Source organism: Oncorhynchus mykiss, chromosome 26 (genome assembly GCF_057628025.1).
Source record: "Oncorhynchus mykiss isolate SJ-2025 chromosome 26, ASM5762802v1, whole genome shotgun sequence".
NCBI classification, from domain to species: domain Eukaryota; kingdom Metazoa; phylum Chordata; class Actinopteri; order Salmoniformes; family Salmonidae; genus Oncorhynchus; species Oncorhynchus mykiss.
In genome coordinates this window covers 1,226,220-1,244,354 of record NC_143047.1, presented here as the reverse complement: position 1 = coordinate 1,244,354, position 18,135 = coordinate 1,226,220, and the positions used below count along the sequence as shown (strand labels likewise).

At 40.5% G+C, this 18,135-nt stretch overlaps 1 protein-coding gene across 2 annotated transcripts; it reads left to right on the top strand.

Annotated features, from left to right (window-relative positions):
• Positions 1-760: 760 nt before the first annotated feature.
• fhl5 (four and a half LIM domains 5) lies at positions 761-17,810 on the top strand. Of its 2 annotated transcripts, XM_021585686.3 has the most exons (6): positions 761-923; positions 1,089-1,260; positions 2,696-2,870; positions 6,749-6,918; positions 11,442-11,628; positions 17,097-17,810. In XM_021585686.3, the coding sequence occupies exons 2-6, from the start codon at positions 1,102-1,104 to the stop codon at positions 17,246-17,248; spliced, it is 843 nt and encodes a 280-aa protein (XP_021441361.1). In that variant the 5' UTR covers positions 761-923; positions 1,089-1,101; the 3' UTR covers positions 17,249-17,810. The 2 variants fall into 2 exon arrangements, with proteins under 2 accessions (XP_021441361.1, XP_021441362.1); XM_021585687.3 differs by lacking the exon at positions 1,089-1,260 and having other exon boundaries at positions 819-923.
• Positions 17,811-18,135: the final 325 nt, after the last annotated feature.

Here is an 18,135-nt window from a genome sequence, read left to right as displayed (position 1 = left end):
ACTGACCTTATTATGTTGGTAACCATTTTATAATAGCAATAAGGTACCTCGGGGGTTTGTGGTATATAGCCAATATACCACTGCTAAAGGCTGTATCCAGGCACTCCACGTTGCGTTGTGCTTAAGAACAGCCCTTAGCTGTGTTATATTGGCTATATACCACACCCAATCATGCCTTATTGCTAAACTAATGCATGCTCTAGAATGCCCTTCAAGCCAATCAGAAACAAGTATTCTACAGTGCCATGGTTAAACCCCATTATAAACTGGGTGATTTGAGCCCTGAATGCTGATTTGCTCACAGCCGTGGTATATCAGACCGCATACCATGGGTATGACAAAATATTTATTTTTATTCCACATTACATTGGTGACCAATTTTTTAAATTTATTTAAACGTCAATGTAAACTAAGGATTCAATTAAGCAATAAGGCACCTCGGGGGTTTGTGGTATATGGCCAATACACGGCTAAGGGCAGTATCCAGGCATCATGCATAAGAACAGAACCTTAGCCGTGATATATTGGCCATAAACCACATTCCGTCAGGATGTATTGGTTACTTTAATCATCAGTTTTCATCGCCATTTTCAAAAACATGTAAACCATAAGATTAATATGAAACGTCTCATATACAAACATGCGTTCCCCATCCACAATGTTCACATTTATAACCACAACTTTTTAACCAACATAAATGTATGCCAATATGCTCAGCTCAAACTCCCTTAAAAGGTGCAGAAGTGTGTAGTGGAACACTACGTTCTCCTCAGAGATTACTGGTAATAAGAGGGCTAGTATTTATAGATGTGCCTTTCAATGATGTGCCCACTTAATCCTGGTTTACCCTTCTCCATCCCCACGCCTGGTCCTCACTCTGCAGCCCTCAATTCAGTCTCTCCTTGGAACCAACATAATCAGAGGTAAATATATTTTTAAAAGTCATCACTTAGAATTCAGACGACATTGAAATATACGGGGAAGGACATTGGTTGGATCCTGATTGCAGGAAGGAAGTGTTTTTCCTCAGGATACAAATAATATTTTGGCATTTTCTTGCTGTTAATTTCTTTGTCTTTGACCTGCAGGTAAAGAGCAAGCATGTCTACAGAGCGGTTTGACTGCCATTACTGCAAGGAGTCCTTGTTGGGAAATAAATATATTATGAAGGAGGATACTCAGTACTGCACTAAGTGCTATGAGAACTTGTTCTCCAATTGCTGTGAAGTGTGCTCTCTGCCTATTGGGTGCAACTGTAAGGTAATAATTCTGTACTGACCCCATATAAATGCATATTTTCATGTGTATAGAGTATGATACACTGAGTATAGAAAACATTAGGAAAACCTGCTCTTTCTATGAGATGACCAGGTGAATCCAGGTGAAAGATATGATCCCTTATTGATGCCACTTGTTAAATCCACTTCAATCAGTGTAGATGACGGGCAGGAGACAGATTAACTGACTTGCCTAGTTAAATAAATAAAAATGAAGGATTTTAAAGCCTTGAGACAATTGAAACATGGATTGTATGTGTGCCATTCAAAGGGTGAATGGGCAAGACAATATTTTTAAGTGCCTTTGAACAGTGTATGGTGGTAGGTGCTAGGCGCGCCGGTTTGTGTGAAGAACTGCAACATTGCTGGGTTTTTCACGTTCAACAGATTCCCATGTCTATCATGAATGTGGGAGGTGGGGGGTGCAAGTCAATATTCGGAAGGTGTTCCTAGTGTTTGGTGTACTCAGTGTACATAAGCACGTCAGCGATACTGAAGTACACGATTGTTAGGTTTAAAGGGGCAGTCCAGTAAAAAATGTGATTTTCTGTTTTTGTAATGATATTTCCATGACCTCACCATGAGGTCAAAATAACACTGAGTGTAAGTGGTTTTTGAAGAACAAATAAACACCTGGAATTTCAGCCTGTTCAGGTGGGATGGAGTTTTTGGCCCAGATCATGTCACAATCTGTTCTGATTGTTCTGACCAATGACCAATCATATTTTATTTGCATATGTATCCTCCTACTTTGAAGGGGTAAGGGGGTAGGCTCTCTACAGCCTAGACGATCCTATCCGCCAATCAATATGTATATTTACATTTCTATCAACACAGCCACACGGTCAGACTGAGCATTTCAATAGCGAAAGGAGGCTCATGAAATAAGCACACAAATTAAAAACACTGCATTGGGGCTTTAAAACCTTTCCTAAGGTTTGGTTTGAACCAGCAAAGTTGTGAAAAACATATTTCCAAGGTCTATAAAGACATCTAATTAACTGAACTGCATCACTGTCTTAAAGCCACACTCCTTAAGTGCACACACCTTCAAACAAAGAATGGACCACCAACAAAAATTTGCATCCCATGACATTTTGACATGAATTATTGTTGTTCTCAAAGAATGACTTTCCATGGGAACAAAATGGCTTAAAAAACATGCTTTTAAGCTATATATAATTTCTTCAGAAATTCGCCAATGACAACAAAAACCAACAATACCAACAACCAAACTTTTTTTGTGATGATGAGGTAAGACAGTTGATAAGGAAGACAGTAATCTTAGTAAGGTACTATTTATAAATCATATTCTTTCAAATTCTTCAATCGAATCATTTAAATTTCTGTGGCAATAATAACCATCAATCCAATCAATCCATTACATGGTTAACACTGTCTGTATGTTTGTTTGATAGGATCTGTCCTATAAGGATTGCCACTGGCATGAGCAGTGCTTCAAGTGTGCCAAATGCAGCCGCCCTCTGGTAGAAAAGCCATTTGCAGCTAAGGATGAACAACTTCTCTGCACAGAGTGTTACTCCCATGAGTACTCCTCCAAATGCTCCACCTGCAAGAAAACCATCATGCCAGGTGCTGTAGGACAACATTGATGATGATATTGATTATTCTAAAATATGTATTTTAGTTCACATTGTTCTTCCCTGAAAAATGCGTGATATGATATGTCAATAACTACCACTACTGCTCAGTCCCTATTGGTGGAGGTGTTCTATTTCTGCAGGCCTACTTCTGCATGTGCAGTACAGTGGCAGTTGGTGCCATTGAAGATTAGGAGGGAGGATTTTATTTTTTATGAGAATGGCCTCATTTGTCATTTCTCCCAGTCCCTGATGCTGAAAAACATCTCCACAGCATAATGCTGCCACCACCATGCTTCACCGTAGGGATGGTGCCAGGTTTCCTCCAGACATGACGCTGGAGGAGTTAAAGAGTTAAATCTTGGTTTTATCAGACCAGATAATCTTGTTTCTCATGTTCTGAGAGTCTTTCGGTATCTTTTTGGCAAACTCCAAGTGGGCTGTCGTGTCTTTTACTGAGGAGTGGCTTCTGTCTGGCCACTACCATAAAGGCCTAATTGGTGGAGTGCTTACAGGGAAGGTTTTCCTTCTGGAAGGTTCTCCCATCTCCACAGAAGAACTAGAGCTCTGTCAGAGTGACCATCGGGTTCTTGGTCACCTCCTTGATTAACCAGTTTGACCGGGCGGCCAGATCTAGGAATAGTCGTGGTGGTTCCAAACTTCTTCCAAACTTCTTCCCATTTCTTGGGGACCATCAATCCCTGCAGTAAGTTTTTGGTACCCTTCCCCAGATCTGTGCTTCGACACAATCCTGTCTTGTCGCTCTACTGACAATTCCTTTGACTTCATGGCTTGGTTTTTGCTCTGACATGCACTGTCAACTGTGGGACCTTACAGACAGGTGTGTGCCTTTCCAAATCATGTCCAATCAAATTAATTTACCACAGGTGGACTCCAATCAAGTTGCACCTGAGCTCAATTTCGAGTATCATAGCAAAGAATCTGAATACTTATGTAAATAAGGTATTTCTGTCTTTGTTCGTAATACATTTGCAAAAGTCTGTACAAACCTGTTTTCACTTTGTCATTTTGTGGTATTGTGTGTAGATTGCTGTTTTATTTCATCAATTTTACAATAAGGCTGTAACGTAACAAAAAGTGGAAAAAGTCAAGGGGTCTTAATACTTTCCGAAGGCACTATATTAACATTAGCTCTGTGTACATCCAAGGGCCAACCGTGCTGCCCTGTTCTGAGCCAATTGCATTTTTCCTACATCCTTCAATATGTTTTGACCATGATAGTTTACAATCCAGTGTTACTCCAAATAGTTTAGCCATCTCAACTTGCTCAATTTCCACATTATTTATTACAAGATTTAGTTGAGGTTTAAGAATGATTTAGGAATGACTTGTCCTGAATACAACGCTTTTAGTTTTTGAAATAAATAGGACTAACTTATTCCTTGCCACCCATTATGAACTAACTAACTAACTCTTTGTTGTGTTGCAATCACTTCAGTCAATGTAGTAGCTGATGTGTATTGTGTTGAGTCATCAGCATACATAGACACACTGGCTTTACACAAAGCCAGTGGCATGTCATTAGTAAAGATTGAAAAAAGTAAGTGGCCTAGACAGCTGCCTTGGAGAATTCCTGATTCTACCTGAATGATGTTGAAGAGGCTTCCTTTGAAGAACACCCTCTGTGTTCTGTTAGACATGTAACGCTTTAGCCACAATATAGCAGGAGGTGTAAAACCATAACACATATGTTTTTCCACCAGCAGACTGATCGATAATGTCAAAAGCCGCACTGAAGTCTAACAAAACAGCCCCCACAATCTGTTGGATAGCCTTAAATAAATACCATTCCCCTCTCTTCAAAACTGTTTTTGAGTAGACTAAATTGCTAGCTGCATTAGCTGGCGAGGTAAGTGAAAGTGAAAAAAATATAACGGAATATAGGTTGCTCTCTCTCTCTCTCTCTCTCTCTCTCTCTCTGCTGCTGCTTCTCCTTAATTTTTTAAGAAATTAATTTGTTCAGAAGTGTTAAACTATTGTCTTTCTTTCTCTTTGAGTCAACTACTTACGCATTGCATTGCTAGCTAGCTGTAGCTTTCACTACCAGATTGCTGTGCTTTGATTGAGTGGACAACATACAGTATGAGTCAAAAGTTTGGACACAGCTACTCATTCAAGGGTTTTTCTTTATTTGTAGTATTTTATACACTGTAGAATAATAGTGAAGACATCAACACTATGAAATAACACACATGGAATCATGTAGTAACCCAAAAAGTGTTAAACAAATATACATCTATTTTAGATTTTAGATTTGTCAAAGTAGCCACCCTTTGCCTTTATGACAGCTTTGCACACTCTTGGCATTCTCTCAATCAGCTTCACCTGGAATGCTTTTCCATCAGTCCTGAAAGAGTTCCCACATATGCTGAGCGCTTGTTGGCTGCTTTTCCTTCTCTCTGCAGTCCAACTCATCCCAAGTCATCTCAATTGGGTTGAGGTCGGGTGATTGTGCAGGCCAGGTCATCTGATGCAGCCCTCCATCACTCTCCTTCTTGGTCAAATATTCCTCACATAGCCTGTAGGTGTGTTGGGTCACTGTCCTGTTGAAAAAAACAAAAATCTCATATTTGGACTCATAGACCAAAGGACAGATTTCCACCGGTCTAATGTCCATTGCTCATATTTCTTGGCCCAAACAAGTCTCTAAACTTGACTTGATGTCCTTTCGTTTTTTTGCAGTACTTCAACCACGAAGGCCTGATTCACGCAGTCTCTTGAGAAACAGTTGATGTTGAGATGTGTCTGTTACTTGAACTCTGTAAAGCACTTATTTGGGCTGCAATTTTTGAGGCTGGTAACTCCAATGAATTTATCCTCTGCAGCTGAGATAACCCTGGGTCTTCCTTTCCTGTGTCGGTCCTCATGAGAGTTAGTTTCATCATAGCACTTGATGGTTTTTGCGACTGCACTTGCAGAAACTTTCAAAGTTCTTGAAATTCTCCGCATTGACTGACCTTCATGTCTTAAATTAATGATGGTCTATCAATTCTCTTTGCTTATTTGAGCTGTTCTTGCCATAACATGGACTTGTTATTTTACCAAATAGGGCTATCTTCTGTATACCACCCCTACCTTGTCACAACACAGCTGATTGGCTCAAACGCATTAAGAACAAAATAAATTCCACAAATTAACTTTTAACAAGGCACATCCATTAATTGAAATGCATTCCATGTGACTACCTCATGAAGCTGGTTGAGAGAATGCCAAGACTGTACAAAGCTGTCATCGAGGCAAAGGGTGGCTACTTTGAAGAATATCAAATATAACATATATTTTGATTTCATTAACACTGTTTTGGTTACTACATGATTCCATATGTTTTATTTCATTGTGTTCATGTCTTCACTATTATTCTACAATGTAGAAAATACAAAAAATAAAGAAAAACCCTTGAATGAGTAAGTTTTTCCAAACTTTTGACTGTTATTGTATGTCAGTTCATGCTGCAAGAGCTTTGATAGGTTGGAGGATATTCTCTGGAAGTCGTCATAATTACTGTGTAAGTCAGTTATTATGGGTGAGAACCATGAGCCTCCTAGGTTTTGTATTGAAGTTGTTATACTCAGGAGGAGGATGTAAAATAGCTGTCCTCCGGCTACACCATGGTGCTACCCTACAGAGTGTTGTTGAGGCTACTGTAGACCTTCATTGAAAACCAAGTGTTTTTATCAGTTATTTGGTGATGTTAATATATTTCATGTATTTTGATCTAAAAATAATATTTCATGAAATTCTTTCAGTAGGATGGTCATCTCCTTTCTTTTCTGAGGAGCCTTCACTGGTGCAGTAGGTTTTCGTGTCTTGTTTCCATGTGCTGACTAAGCTGTCCTTCGCCTGTGTTAGGTTCCCGCAAAATGGAGTACAAGGGGAACAGCTGGCATGAGACCTGCTTCCTGTGCCATCGCTGCCAGCAGCCAATAGGAACCAAGTCCTTCATCCCCAAAGACAACGGCTACTTCTGCGTGTCCTGTTTTGAGAAGCAATTTGCCTATCAGTGCTGTGCCTGTAAAAAAGTAAGAATCTTGCAGTCTCATGGTTTAGACTGTATGTTAAATAGTGACAGTTCTTTTACAGGTTTATATTTACACCATGACAGAATATTTTAGGATGTAGACATAAGCAGCACTCTAGAATAATGTGTAATTGTATGTGTTGTGTATGTCAAAACTCAACCCAATTTGTTTTCCATTAGTTCAGATTGAGAGCTCCAAAATGATATATCATACACTGTGATTGGAGTAAGCATGGTAAAGTTATGCTGTTTTAAAAGTTAATAAAAGTGTTCTCACTTAGAAGACAAGTAGGAGAAAAATGCCCTTGAAAGATTTTGTTCAGTGCTAGAGACCCACACATGAGCATGGTTAACCCCTTCATTATCTCAGCCAATCATGGCTAGATAGGAAGGATCCTGTGATATGGAATTGGTTAGCTAGTTAGACAGCACACTGCAGCTCACTGCCACTACCACACTCCATTTCCCCAGGGTGCTGTAGCACTTAGGCCCCTAAACCTAATGAGTGCAGCAAAATCAGTAGGCTAGTTATTGGTTTTGTAACATGTGGGTGCTCTTCCGGGATACATTTTAAAGTTGCACTATTCAGAAATCGCTCTGCCGTTTCCAGGTTGCTAAAACTCTAATAGTTCACTTAATTTCAGATTATGTGACAATATTATATAGTATAGTATAGAGAATCATTATTCCATCTAAACTGCTGTGAATATATTTTCCTGGTCCAAAAATATTGTTGTTTCAGCTGTCTGAGGCTGGTGTACAAAACCGAAAGTAAAAGACGCAAAAACAAAACTGATGAACGGGAAACATAGAAATAGTGCACATAGAATAGATCTCCCGCTTCTTAGACATGCTTTCAAGTAGAATGATAGATCTTTAACTCACATTTCTATGTGATTTTTTTCATGTAGCCAAAAATGTTACATATTTCCATTTTAACATTTGGGTGCTCAATTGGGGCAGATTAAGTAATGGCGCCAGAGTTGAAGGCTGCCGTTTTACAGGCTCCTAACCAATTGTGCTAATCAACAAACATGGGGGCTCCTCAGGGGTACATGCCTAGTCCCCTCCTGTACTCCCTGTTCACCCATGCGTGGCGAAGCACGACTCCAAAACCATCATTAAATTTGCCTATGACACACCAGTGGTAGGCCTGATCACTGACAACGATGAGACAGCCTATAGGGAGGAGATCAGAGACCTGGCAGCGTGGTGCCAGCACAACAACCTCTCCCTCAATGTGAGCAAGACAAAGGAGAAGATCTTGGACTGCAGGAAAAGGAGGGCCGAACACGCTCCCATTCACATCGATTGGGCTGTAGTAGACCGGGTCAAGAGTTTCAAGTTCATTGGTGTCCACATCACCAACAAACTATCATGGTCCAAACACACGAAGACAGTTGTGAACGACAACACCTTCGTGAACGACAACACCCACTCAGGAGACTGAAAAGATTTGTCATTGGTCCACAGATCTCAAAAAGTTCTACAGCTGCACCATCGAGAGCATGGTTGCATCATCGCCTGGTATGGCAACTTCTCGGCGCTACAGAGGGTAGTGTGTACAACCCAGTATATCACTGGGGCCGAATCTTCCTGCCATCCAGGACCTATGTACTATGCAGTGTCAGAGAAAGGCCCCAGAAATTGTCAAAGACCCATGTCATTAGACTGTACTCTCTGCTACCGCATGAGACCGGCTGTGATTGGGAGTCCCATATTGCGGCGCACAATTGGTCCAGCGTCATCCGGGTTTGTCCGTTGTAGGCCATCATTGTAAATAAGAATTTGTTCTTAAATGCCTTGCCTAGTTAAATAAAGGTTACATAAAAAAAAAGTCTAGGTCCAAAAGGCTTCTTAAAAGCTTCTAACCCCAAGCCATAAGACTGCTGAACAATTAATCAGATGGCCACCCGGACTATTTGCACCCCCTCGCTATTTCTTATCTATGCATAGTCACTTCACCCCTAACTACATGTACAAATTACCTCGACTAACCTGTACCCCAGCACATTGACTTGGCACCAGTACCCCCTGTATATAGCCTCATTATTGTTATTTTATTGTGTTATTATTGTATTTTTTTTTACTTTAGTAAATTTTGTAAATATTTTCTTAACCAACAATGCAGTTTTAAGAAAATAGAGTTAAGGGCTTGTAAGTAAGCATTTCATCCGTTTAATTCGGCGCATGTGAGAAATACAATTTTATTTGATCTTAGCAGTCTGGGTGGTTTTAAACTGGTATGGTTTGGTAGACTCATTGTTTATTTGCTAGGTGAGGTTTGCAGTAGCGCCAACCCGAGTTTCAGTTTGCAGGTTATCAAGATAGATTATGCTTTTTTTGGTCAACAGAAATGTTTGGTGTGGACTTGCCAGCGAAGGTAGTCAAATGTTTGCAGCTGGTAGTTGTTAGCTACTGTAGGGCAGATGAGATGTTTTACTCATGGGCCAGAACATTTTGTGTTGACTGTTTTACAGGATTAGATATACCAGTTTGGAGTCTGGAGAAGTCTGCACTGTTGCACTGTTGAAAAAGCAGATGAGTAGGGATGAATAGAGGGGAGATAGTGTGTGTTACCTGCCAGTCAGTCTTGTTTCTAAACCAGTTTCCTCCAGTGATCAGAGTGGAGCTAGTTTCCACAAGCGATCAGGTTTGTGTAACCTCAGTGAAAAGTCAGGTGTGTCAAGGGGCTGTGTCTCTCAAGGAGAGTTTTGAGGTATCCCCAGTTTGAAGTTACTTATTTTCAGAAGAGTGCTGATGGCAAATCCGACAGGGAAGAGATGATTTGTATGGGGAATTGGAGGAAACATTCTTTGCAAAACTAGACAGTGGTTACCCAGAAATATTTCTCCCTAGAGAGGAAGGTGAGTCTTTTGTGTCTCTAGCTGAGAACTTCTTGGCAGAGACACAGTATGTGATGTAGTGTACCCTATGCAGGTTGAGGACAAGGTTGATTTATGTGTCAATTTATGGGGTACGTTCTTGGCCAAAGTAGGGTAGGGAAGTTTATGTGAAAAAAATTTTTTAGGAAGGAAAATAGATATTGGTGACTATGAGGTCTTTTCTTTTCTTGTTGGGGAAGGTGTTATGGAATAGGTTAGGTCATTTAGACAGCACACTACAGCTCACTATCATTACCACACTCCATTTCCCCAGGGGGCAGTAGCACCCAGGTACAAGTGCTGTGCTGGCACCAGCTGGCAAGCTGTTATGCTACTGATTTGGTTGTTGGCCATGAGGCTTTTTGTTTATGTTTGAATCTTTAGTTTGGGAATGCCTTTTTGTAGTTTTTCTTTTTGTATATATTTGTTTCCGTCACTATCTGAAAATAGCCATCCATTTTGGCTCACCGACTCAAATGAGTCAAGACAGAGCTGGCCCTGGACCAATGTAAGGTTGTGGTCTCCCTGGGCACATTTGCATTCAACACTGTCCTCAAACGCTGATTTCTCACATTAATGCACACATCAAATTAGGTTACAGACCACGCACTGTAGCTAGGCCTAAGACCCCTAGACCTAATGAGTGAAGCAAAATCAGCTAGTTATTGGTTTCATAACACCTGGATTTAATATTTGTATTTGTATTTGTATCCCATTCAAGTTTGTAATTAAGGCACATGGAAGTTCACCTGTTCAATAAGGACTATCATACGGCGGTGGTAGGACAGTCCAGTACATTACTGCGGCCGAGCTCCCTGCCATCCAGGACATCTATATCAGGAAGAAGGCCTGGAAAATTGTCAAAGGCCCCAACCACCCAAGCTATAGACTATTTTCTTTGCTGCCACATGGCAAGATGTACTGGTGCGTCAAGTCTGACACAAACAGGCTTTTGAACAGCTTCTATCCCCAAGCAATACGACTAAGAAATGATTAACATAATAGCTACACGGACCGAGTTTACCTTGTATCTTTATTTACCTTTTATTTCAGGATTTGCACTGTCTCTATGCACACTCACATGGCCCTACACACTGTCTCTATGCACACTCACATGGCCCTACACACTGTCTCTATGCACACTCACATGGCCCTACACACTGTCTCTATGCACACTCACATGGCCCTACACACTCATGCACACACTGTCACTCAACACACTCAAAAACAATCACTCCATAATTTGCTCGCTCACACATAATATGCACATACATTTATACTGACGCTACACATCCACCCACACACCCACTCACAAGCAAGCTGATACTACTCTGTTTGTCTTATATCCTGTTGCCTAGTCACCTTACCCTTATACATATCTACCTCCATCACTCCAGTATCCCTGCACATGTAAATCTGGTATTGGAACTGACTTTTTTAACATTTCCTGTATTTTGTATGCTTACTTAGTTTGTGTATTTCATATTTTTTATTATTTTCTTTTTTTCTTTCTAGTAATACATTGTTATTGATTATTGCATTGTTTAACTCTACTTGTGCATGTGACATAACTTGAAACTAGGACTTGTGTCATCCGCCCCTGCTGTGCTGGCGTGTCATGTGTGTATATCTCCTTAAGGCCATTACGACCGGTGGGGTGACCTACAATGACAAACCCTGGCACCGTGAGTGTTTCCTGTGCATCGGCTGTAAGAAGCAGCTATCAGGACAGCGCTTCACCTCCAGAGAGAACTACCCCTACTGTCTGGACTGCTTTAGCAACCTCTATGCCAAGAAGTGTGTGGGTTGCACCAAACCCATCACCAGTGAGTCACTCTACGAATATTGTCATTCATTTTGTCACCCTTCATGCTACATTTTTCTATTAATATTCTCTATTTATGCCATGCAATCACACATCACCTGTTGGTGTTTGTAACATCATATGTGGGCACTTGTATGTGTGTCTGCAAGCATTATTCTGCATAGTATGCTGTTTTCTTCTGGCACTAAGGAGGCGGTTAAGAGCATTGGGCCAGTAACCGAATGTTGACTGGTTCGAATCACTGAGCCGACAAGGTGAAAAATCTGTGGATGTGCCCTTGAGCAAGGCACATGTGCCCTTACGACTCACAAAAGCAGGTCTTAGCGGTAACGCAGTTGATAATGTCATGGATTTTGAGAGCAAAAGTCAGCCTATGCCTTTTGTGCCGGTGAATCTGGTATTTGGAACAAACTATTGGTTTCCTCCCCGTTTCATTTGATGAAAAAACAACCATAGCCTAACCTGGCTGGTTTAGCAGCATTGCACAGGTGCGTCTTAATCCTGGCCATTAGCCAAGTAGCCTTTGAATAAAGGGGTTTTAAATGTTCTACTGAGATTGCTTTGAAATATTAGGTTTTTGCTATCATGCCTTTTCATTATTCACATACCTGCATACTTAATTTCGCTTGTTCAAGTACGCTATCCATCCCCAATTTCAGTGCCCCTCGTCTGAGTACCAACACCCGTTCTGCCAGTCACGTTCTGTTAAAGGTCTCAAAAGCACACACATCTCTGGGTTACTCCTCTTTTCAGTTCGCTGCAGCTAGCGACTAGAACGAGCTGCAAAAAACACTCAAACTGGACAGTTTTATCTCTTCATTCAAGACTCAGTCATGGACAGTTACAGACAGTTGTGGCTGCTTCGCGTGACGTATTTGTTGTCACTACCTTTTTGCCCTTTGTGCTGTTGTCTATGCACAATAATGTTTGTATTTGTATTTCATATTTATTATGGATCCCCCAAGGCAGCAACTAATCTTCCTGGGGTCCAGAAAAATTAAGGCAGTTTATAAAATAAAATAAAACATTACAATACATTCAGATTTCACCAAACACTGTGTGCCCTCAGGCCCCTACTCCACCACTACCACATATCTACAGTACTAAATCCAAGTGTATGTGTATGTATAGTGCATATGTTATTGTGTGTGTATGCATGTGTCTGTGCCTATGTTTGTGTTGCTTCACACCCCCCGTTATTCCATGTGTTTTTAAAAATATTTTTAAAATATATTTTTCCAACTTGCATCAGTTAATGGCTGTGGAATAGAGTTCCATGTAGTCATGGCTCTATGTTTTCACTGTGCGCCTCCCATAGTCTGTTCTGGACTTGGGGACTGTGAAGAGACCTCTTGGGGTAAGCATCGGTGTCCGAGAGCTCGGTACATTCAACATTCAACACAATACCTCTCATAAATACAAGTAGTGATGAAGTCAATCTCTGCTCCACTTTCAGCCAGGAGAGAGTGACATGCATGTTATTAATATTAGCTCTCTGTGTACATCCAAGGGCCAGCCGTGCTGCCCTGTTCTGAGCCAATTTCAAAAAAATTTGGTGGCACCTGACCATACGACTGAACAGTAGTCAAGGTGTGACAAAACTAGGGCCTGTAGGACTTGCCTTGTTGATAGTGTTGTTAAGAAGGCAGAGCATCGCTTTATTATGGATAAAATTCTCCCCATCTTAGCTACTACTGTATCAATATGTTTTGACCATGACAGTTTACAATCTAGGGTTACTCCTAGCAGTTTAGTCATCTCAACTTGCTCAAATTCCACATAATTTATTACAAGATTTAGATGAGGTTTAGGGTTTAGTGAATGTGTTGTCCTTATTCCTTGCCACCCACTCTGAAACTGACCGCAGCTCTTTGTTAAGTGTTCCGTTGCTGTAGTAGCATCCGTATACATAGACACTCTGGCATTACTCAAAGTGAGTGGCATGCCGTTTGTAAAAATAAAAAAAATCAAGGGGCCTAAACAGTTACCCTGGGAATTCTTGATTCTACCTGGATTATGTTTGAGAGGATTCCATTAAAGAAGTGTTCTGTTAGACAAGCATTGTATCTGGTCAAACACATTTTTCCCCCAGAGGTTTACTAAGGGTTGGTAACAGGCTGATTGGTCGGCTGTTTGAGCCAGTAAATGGGGTTATACTATTCTTCGGTAGCGGAATGACTTTAGCTTCCCTCCAGGCCTGAGGGCACACACTTTCTAGTAGGCTTAAATTGAATATGTGGCAAATAGGAGTGGCAATATCGTCTGCTATTATCCTCAGTAATTTTCCATCCAGATTGTGGTACCCCGGTGGCTTGTCATTGTTGACAGACAACAATATTGTTTTCACCTCTTCCACACTGACTTTACGGAATTCAAAAGTACAATTATTGTCTTTCATAGTTTGGTCTTATATATTTGGATGTGTAGTGTCAGCGTTTGTTGCTGGCATGTCATCCTTAAGTTTGCTTATCTTGCCTTGGAAAAAGTAATTAAAGTAGTTGGCAATATCAGTGGGCTTCGTGTTGAATGAGCCTTCTGATTCAATGAATGATGGAGCTGAGTTGGCTTTTTTCCCCAAAATGTCATTTAAGGTGCCCCAAAGCTTTTTACTATCATTCTTTAAATAACTGATCTTCGTTTCATTGTATAGTTTCTTTTTATTTAGCTTAGTCACATGATTTCTTAATTTGCAGTATGTTTGCCAATCAGTTGGGCTGTCAGACTTATTGTGTCAAGCGCAGCTTCTGTCAAGTGCAGCTTCTGGTTGCTCCTCATTACACACCACAGACCAGCAAATATTCTTTACAAGAGAGGTTTGTACCATGTTTTGTGCTGCTACCATGTTGTTCTGCTGCCATGTTGTTGCTACCATGTTGTCATGTTGTGTTGCAATCCATGTTGTGTTGTCTTAAGTCTATCTTTATGTAGTGATGTGGTGTCTGCCTTGTCATGATGCGTGTTGTCCTATTTTTATTTTTTTTAGCCCCGGTCCCCGCAAGAGGCCTTTTGGTAGGCCGTCATTATGAACGGACTTGCCTAGTTAAATAAAGGTAAAATAAAAATAAAACCAAAGACACATTCTTCCAGTATTTAGTCCTCCTAGAATGCCATATCAACAGAAATAAGTGGCCTTGCCTTGCAAAATAGCCTATCCATAAACATTTTAAATGCTCAATTTGTCAAATCAAATGTGTTTGGCAGATGTACAAATCAAATTTTATTTGTCACATACACATGGTTAGCAGATGCTAATGCGAGTGTAGCAAAATGCTTGTGCTTCTAGTTCTGACAGTACAGTAATATCTAACAAGTAATCTAACAAATTCAGAACAATTACCTTTTGTGTATATATTTTTTGTATATTTATTTGCTAATATTTTTTTTAACTTTAGTTTATTTGGTAAATATTTTCTTAACTCTTCCTGAACTGTTGGTTAGGGGCTTGTAAATAAGCATTTCACAGTAAGGTCTACACTTGTATTCAGCGCATGTGACAAATATAGTTTGATTTGAATTAAGAATATAAAAGTATATGGACGAGCATTGTCAGTGGAATGGAATAAGATACAGTAGAATATAATATAATAAAGTATATACATGAGTAATGCAAAATATTTAAACATTTTTAAAGTGACTATTGTTCCATTTATTAAAGTGGCCAGTGATTTCAAGTCTATGTCTATAACCAGCAGCCTCTATGTGCTAGTGATAGCTGTTTAATAGTCTGATGGCCTTGAGATAGAAGCTGTTTTTCAGTCTCTCGGTCCCAGCTTTGATGCAACTGTACTGACCTCGCCTTCTGGATGATAGCGGGGTGAAGAAGCAGTGGCTCGGGTGGTTGTTGTCCTTGATTATCTTTTTGGCCTTCATGTGACATTGGGTGCTGTAGGTGTCCTAGAAGGCAGGTAGTTTGCCCCCGGTGATGCGTTGGGAAGACTGCACCACCATCTGGAGGGCCCTGCTGTGGCAGGCGGTGCAGTTGCCATACCAAGCGGTGATATAGCCCGACAGGATGCTCTCGATTGTGCATCTGTAAAAGTTTGTGGGTTTTAGGTGCCAAGCCAAATTTCTTCAGCCTCCTGAGGTTGAACAGGCGATGTTGCGCCTTCACCACACTATCTGTGTGAGTGGACTATTTCAGTTTGTCAGCGATGTGTACGCCGAGGAACTTGAAGCTTTTCACCATCTCACCTGCGGTCCCTTCGATTCAGTGCCTTGAATTGAAACAATACGGCACATTCTAAAACACACACACATGCCTATCTGCATACTTAATTTTGTTTGTTCAAGCATCCATCTCCAAAGGCAGGTTGACGTTTATTGGGATGAGTCTTGTTCTTGAGGCAGAACTGAGCGATTTCTGCTAAATGGGCATGCTGCAAATTCAATATTGGCTATATTGTAAAAATGAATGAAAACAGTGTGGTTAACATTAGCGTTAAGGTTAGAGTTAGGTTTAAAATAAAATTGCATGACTTTGTAGCTGTGCCAGTTCGTGACCACTCAGCAGAGCTGTCTTCAGAACAAAATTCATGACAAAAAACATGAACATGCTTTCCAAAGACCGCCTTTCACCAGGTTACCAAAGACACACACTTTCAAACATATTACAATTATTCGGTCCTATAATGCAGTATCAACAGTATGCCTAAGCTATGTTTTGCTTATTGAGAACGTGCCCCACACATACAATAAAAAATATATATTTTAGGAGAAGTGCGATGGATAAAGACATGTAGGCAATTACAACAATGTTGACTGCCAATACTCCAAACATAGAGGCTATTGGGGAAACACTGGCAGTTTTTTTTACTGCTGCTATTATTCGTGACTGTAGCCTATGCTATTTAATAAACTGTATTATCAATCCATAAAGGACTAGGAAGAGAATATTCCCTTCCCATAGCCGACTTGGAATTGATGACCACACAGACGTTCAATAAGCTGCAAAACTTGAGACAAACGCATGCAGTATTAATTAAGACATGGAACACATTAACTCCTTGTTTATTCATCAACCCAGCTCTTTCTCACTGTTGCCAGTTATTTCACTCATAATTACGGCTGTGAAAATAACGATAGCACTACAGCCAGCACTTAGATTTACCATTGCTTTGTTAAAATAGAGCCCTAGGTGTGTCTGTGGAAGAATCTCAATTGCATACTCCTCACATCCTCTCCTCCTTATTTATTATTTTACCTTTTATTTAAGTAGGTAAATCAGTTAAGAACACATTCTTATTTACAATGACAGCCTAGGAACAGTGGGTTAATTGCCTTGTTCAGTGGCAGAACAAGAGATTTTTACCTTGTCAGCTCGGGGATTCGATCTAGCAACATTTCGGTTACTGGCCCAATGCTCTAACCACTAGGCTACCTGCCGGCTTATGACAAGTTAAAGGAGGTGAGGAGAGGACGTGAGGAGTATGCAACTGAGCTTCTACCCATATCTGCATCCTTGTGTGATAGGTCTGGCAGGGGCCAAGTACATCTCCTTTGAGGAGCGCCAGTGGCACAGCGAGTGTTTCACCTGTATGCAGTGCTCCGTGTCTCTAGTGGGCCGTGGCTTCCTCACCCAGCGTGACGACATCCTGTGCACCGACTGCGGCAGAGAGAAGTGACCTCACTGGGGAGATCGCAACCTTATGACCTTTTAATAATCCAGCACAGGTCACACCACACTCGAACCATACTACAACACATTCTGAAACACCACACCAAAACCCTACCCAGCAGGAAGTGACCTCAGCAGATGGTCACTATATTGACCTTTACATCGTTCTATTGTTGTTTCAGTGTTGTGACATTTGTGAGGGGAGGAGCCTTTGATGTACACCTGTAGCTTCCCCCTTCAAGAGTAGTAATAGAATCTTATGACGAAGTTAAATGTATGATTTACAGAATAATCTCACTTGTGATAATCTAAATGACAGGGATGTACTTGACATCAATTACATCAATTTGACATCAATTAATTTGTCTGCACATTAGTCTTTGCTGTTTGCATGTTTTATGTTTTCATCATTATTAAAATCAAAGTAATAGTAGTTTAAATAAGGTGACAATCTAAATTGAGTGGTTCATTTTTGTTCAAATCTAAATTCAGACCTTGATTTATGAATGCATCTGTGATGTTAAATGAATAGCACCGCTTTGCCTTAATTAATAAAAGTAGTGTGGTTACATGTGTTTTGTCTGTTGTACTGAACATGTGGAGGGCTGTTTCTGGTATGACCATCTTAAACCAGAGAAATGTGTAGCAATAACGCCATCCAGAGGATGTAACTAATTGTCAGGTCACATACAGTGCACTATATCTGCAGGAAAATAGACACTACATATATAGAAATGCATGTACATTGCACTATTCTTGCAGGAAAATAGACACTGTACATACATAGAAATGTATATAAAGTTATGTCACCTTATTCAAATGGCTGAAACACCTTTCAGATAAACTTTACATATTGGAGTAACACTTGCTTTTTCATATGGCCTGTTACATTTC

Bases quoted from the DNA above. Each gene is read 5' to 3' on its own strand.
- fhl5 (XM_021585686.3), top strand. From the start codon at position 1,102: ATGTCTACAGAGCGGTTTGACTGCCATTACTGCAAGGAGTCCTTGTTG. The intron at 2,871-6,748 runs GTGCTGTAGGAC...CGCCTGTGTTAG, and splicing joins CAAGAAAACCATCATGCCAG to GTTCCCGCAAAATGGAGTAC. The intron at 11,629-17,096 runs GTGAGTCACTCT...CTTGTGTGATAG, and splicing joins TTGCACCAAACCCATCACCA to GTCTGGCAGGGGCCAAGTAC.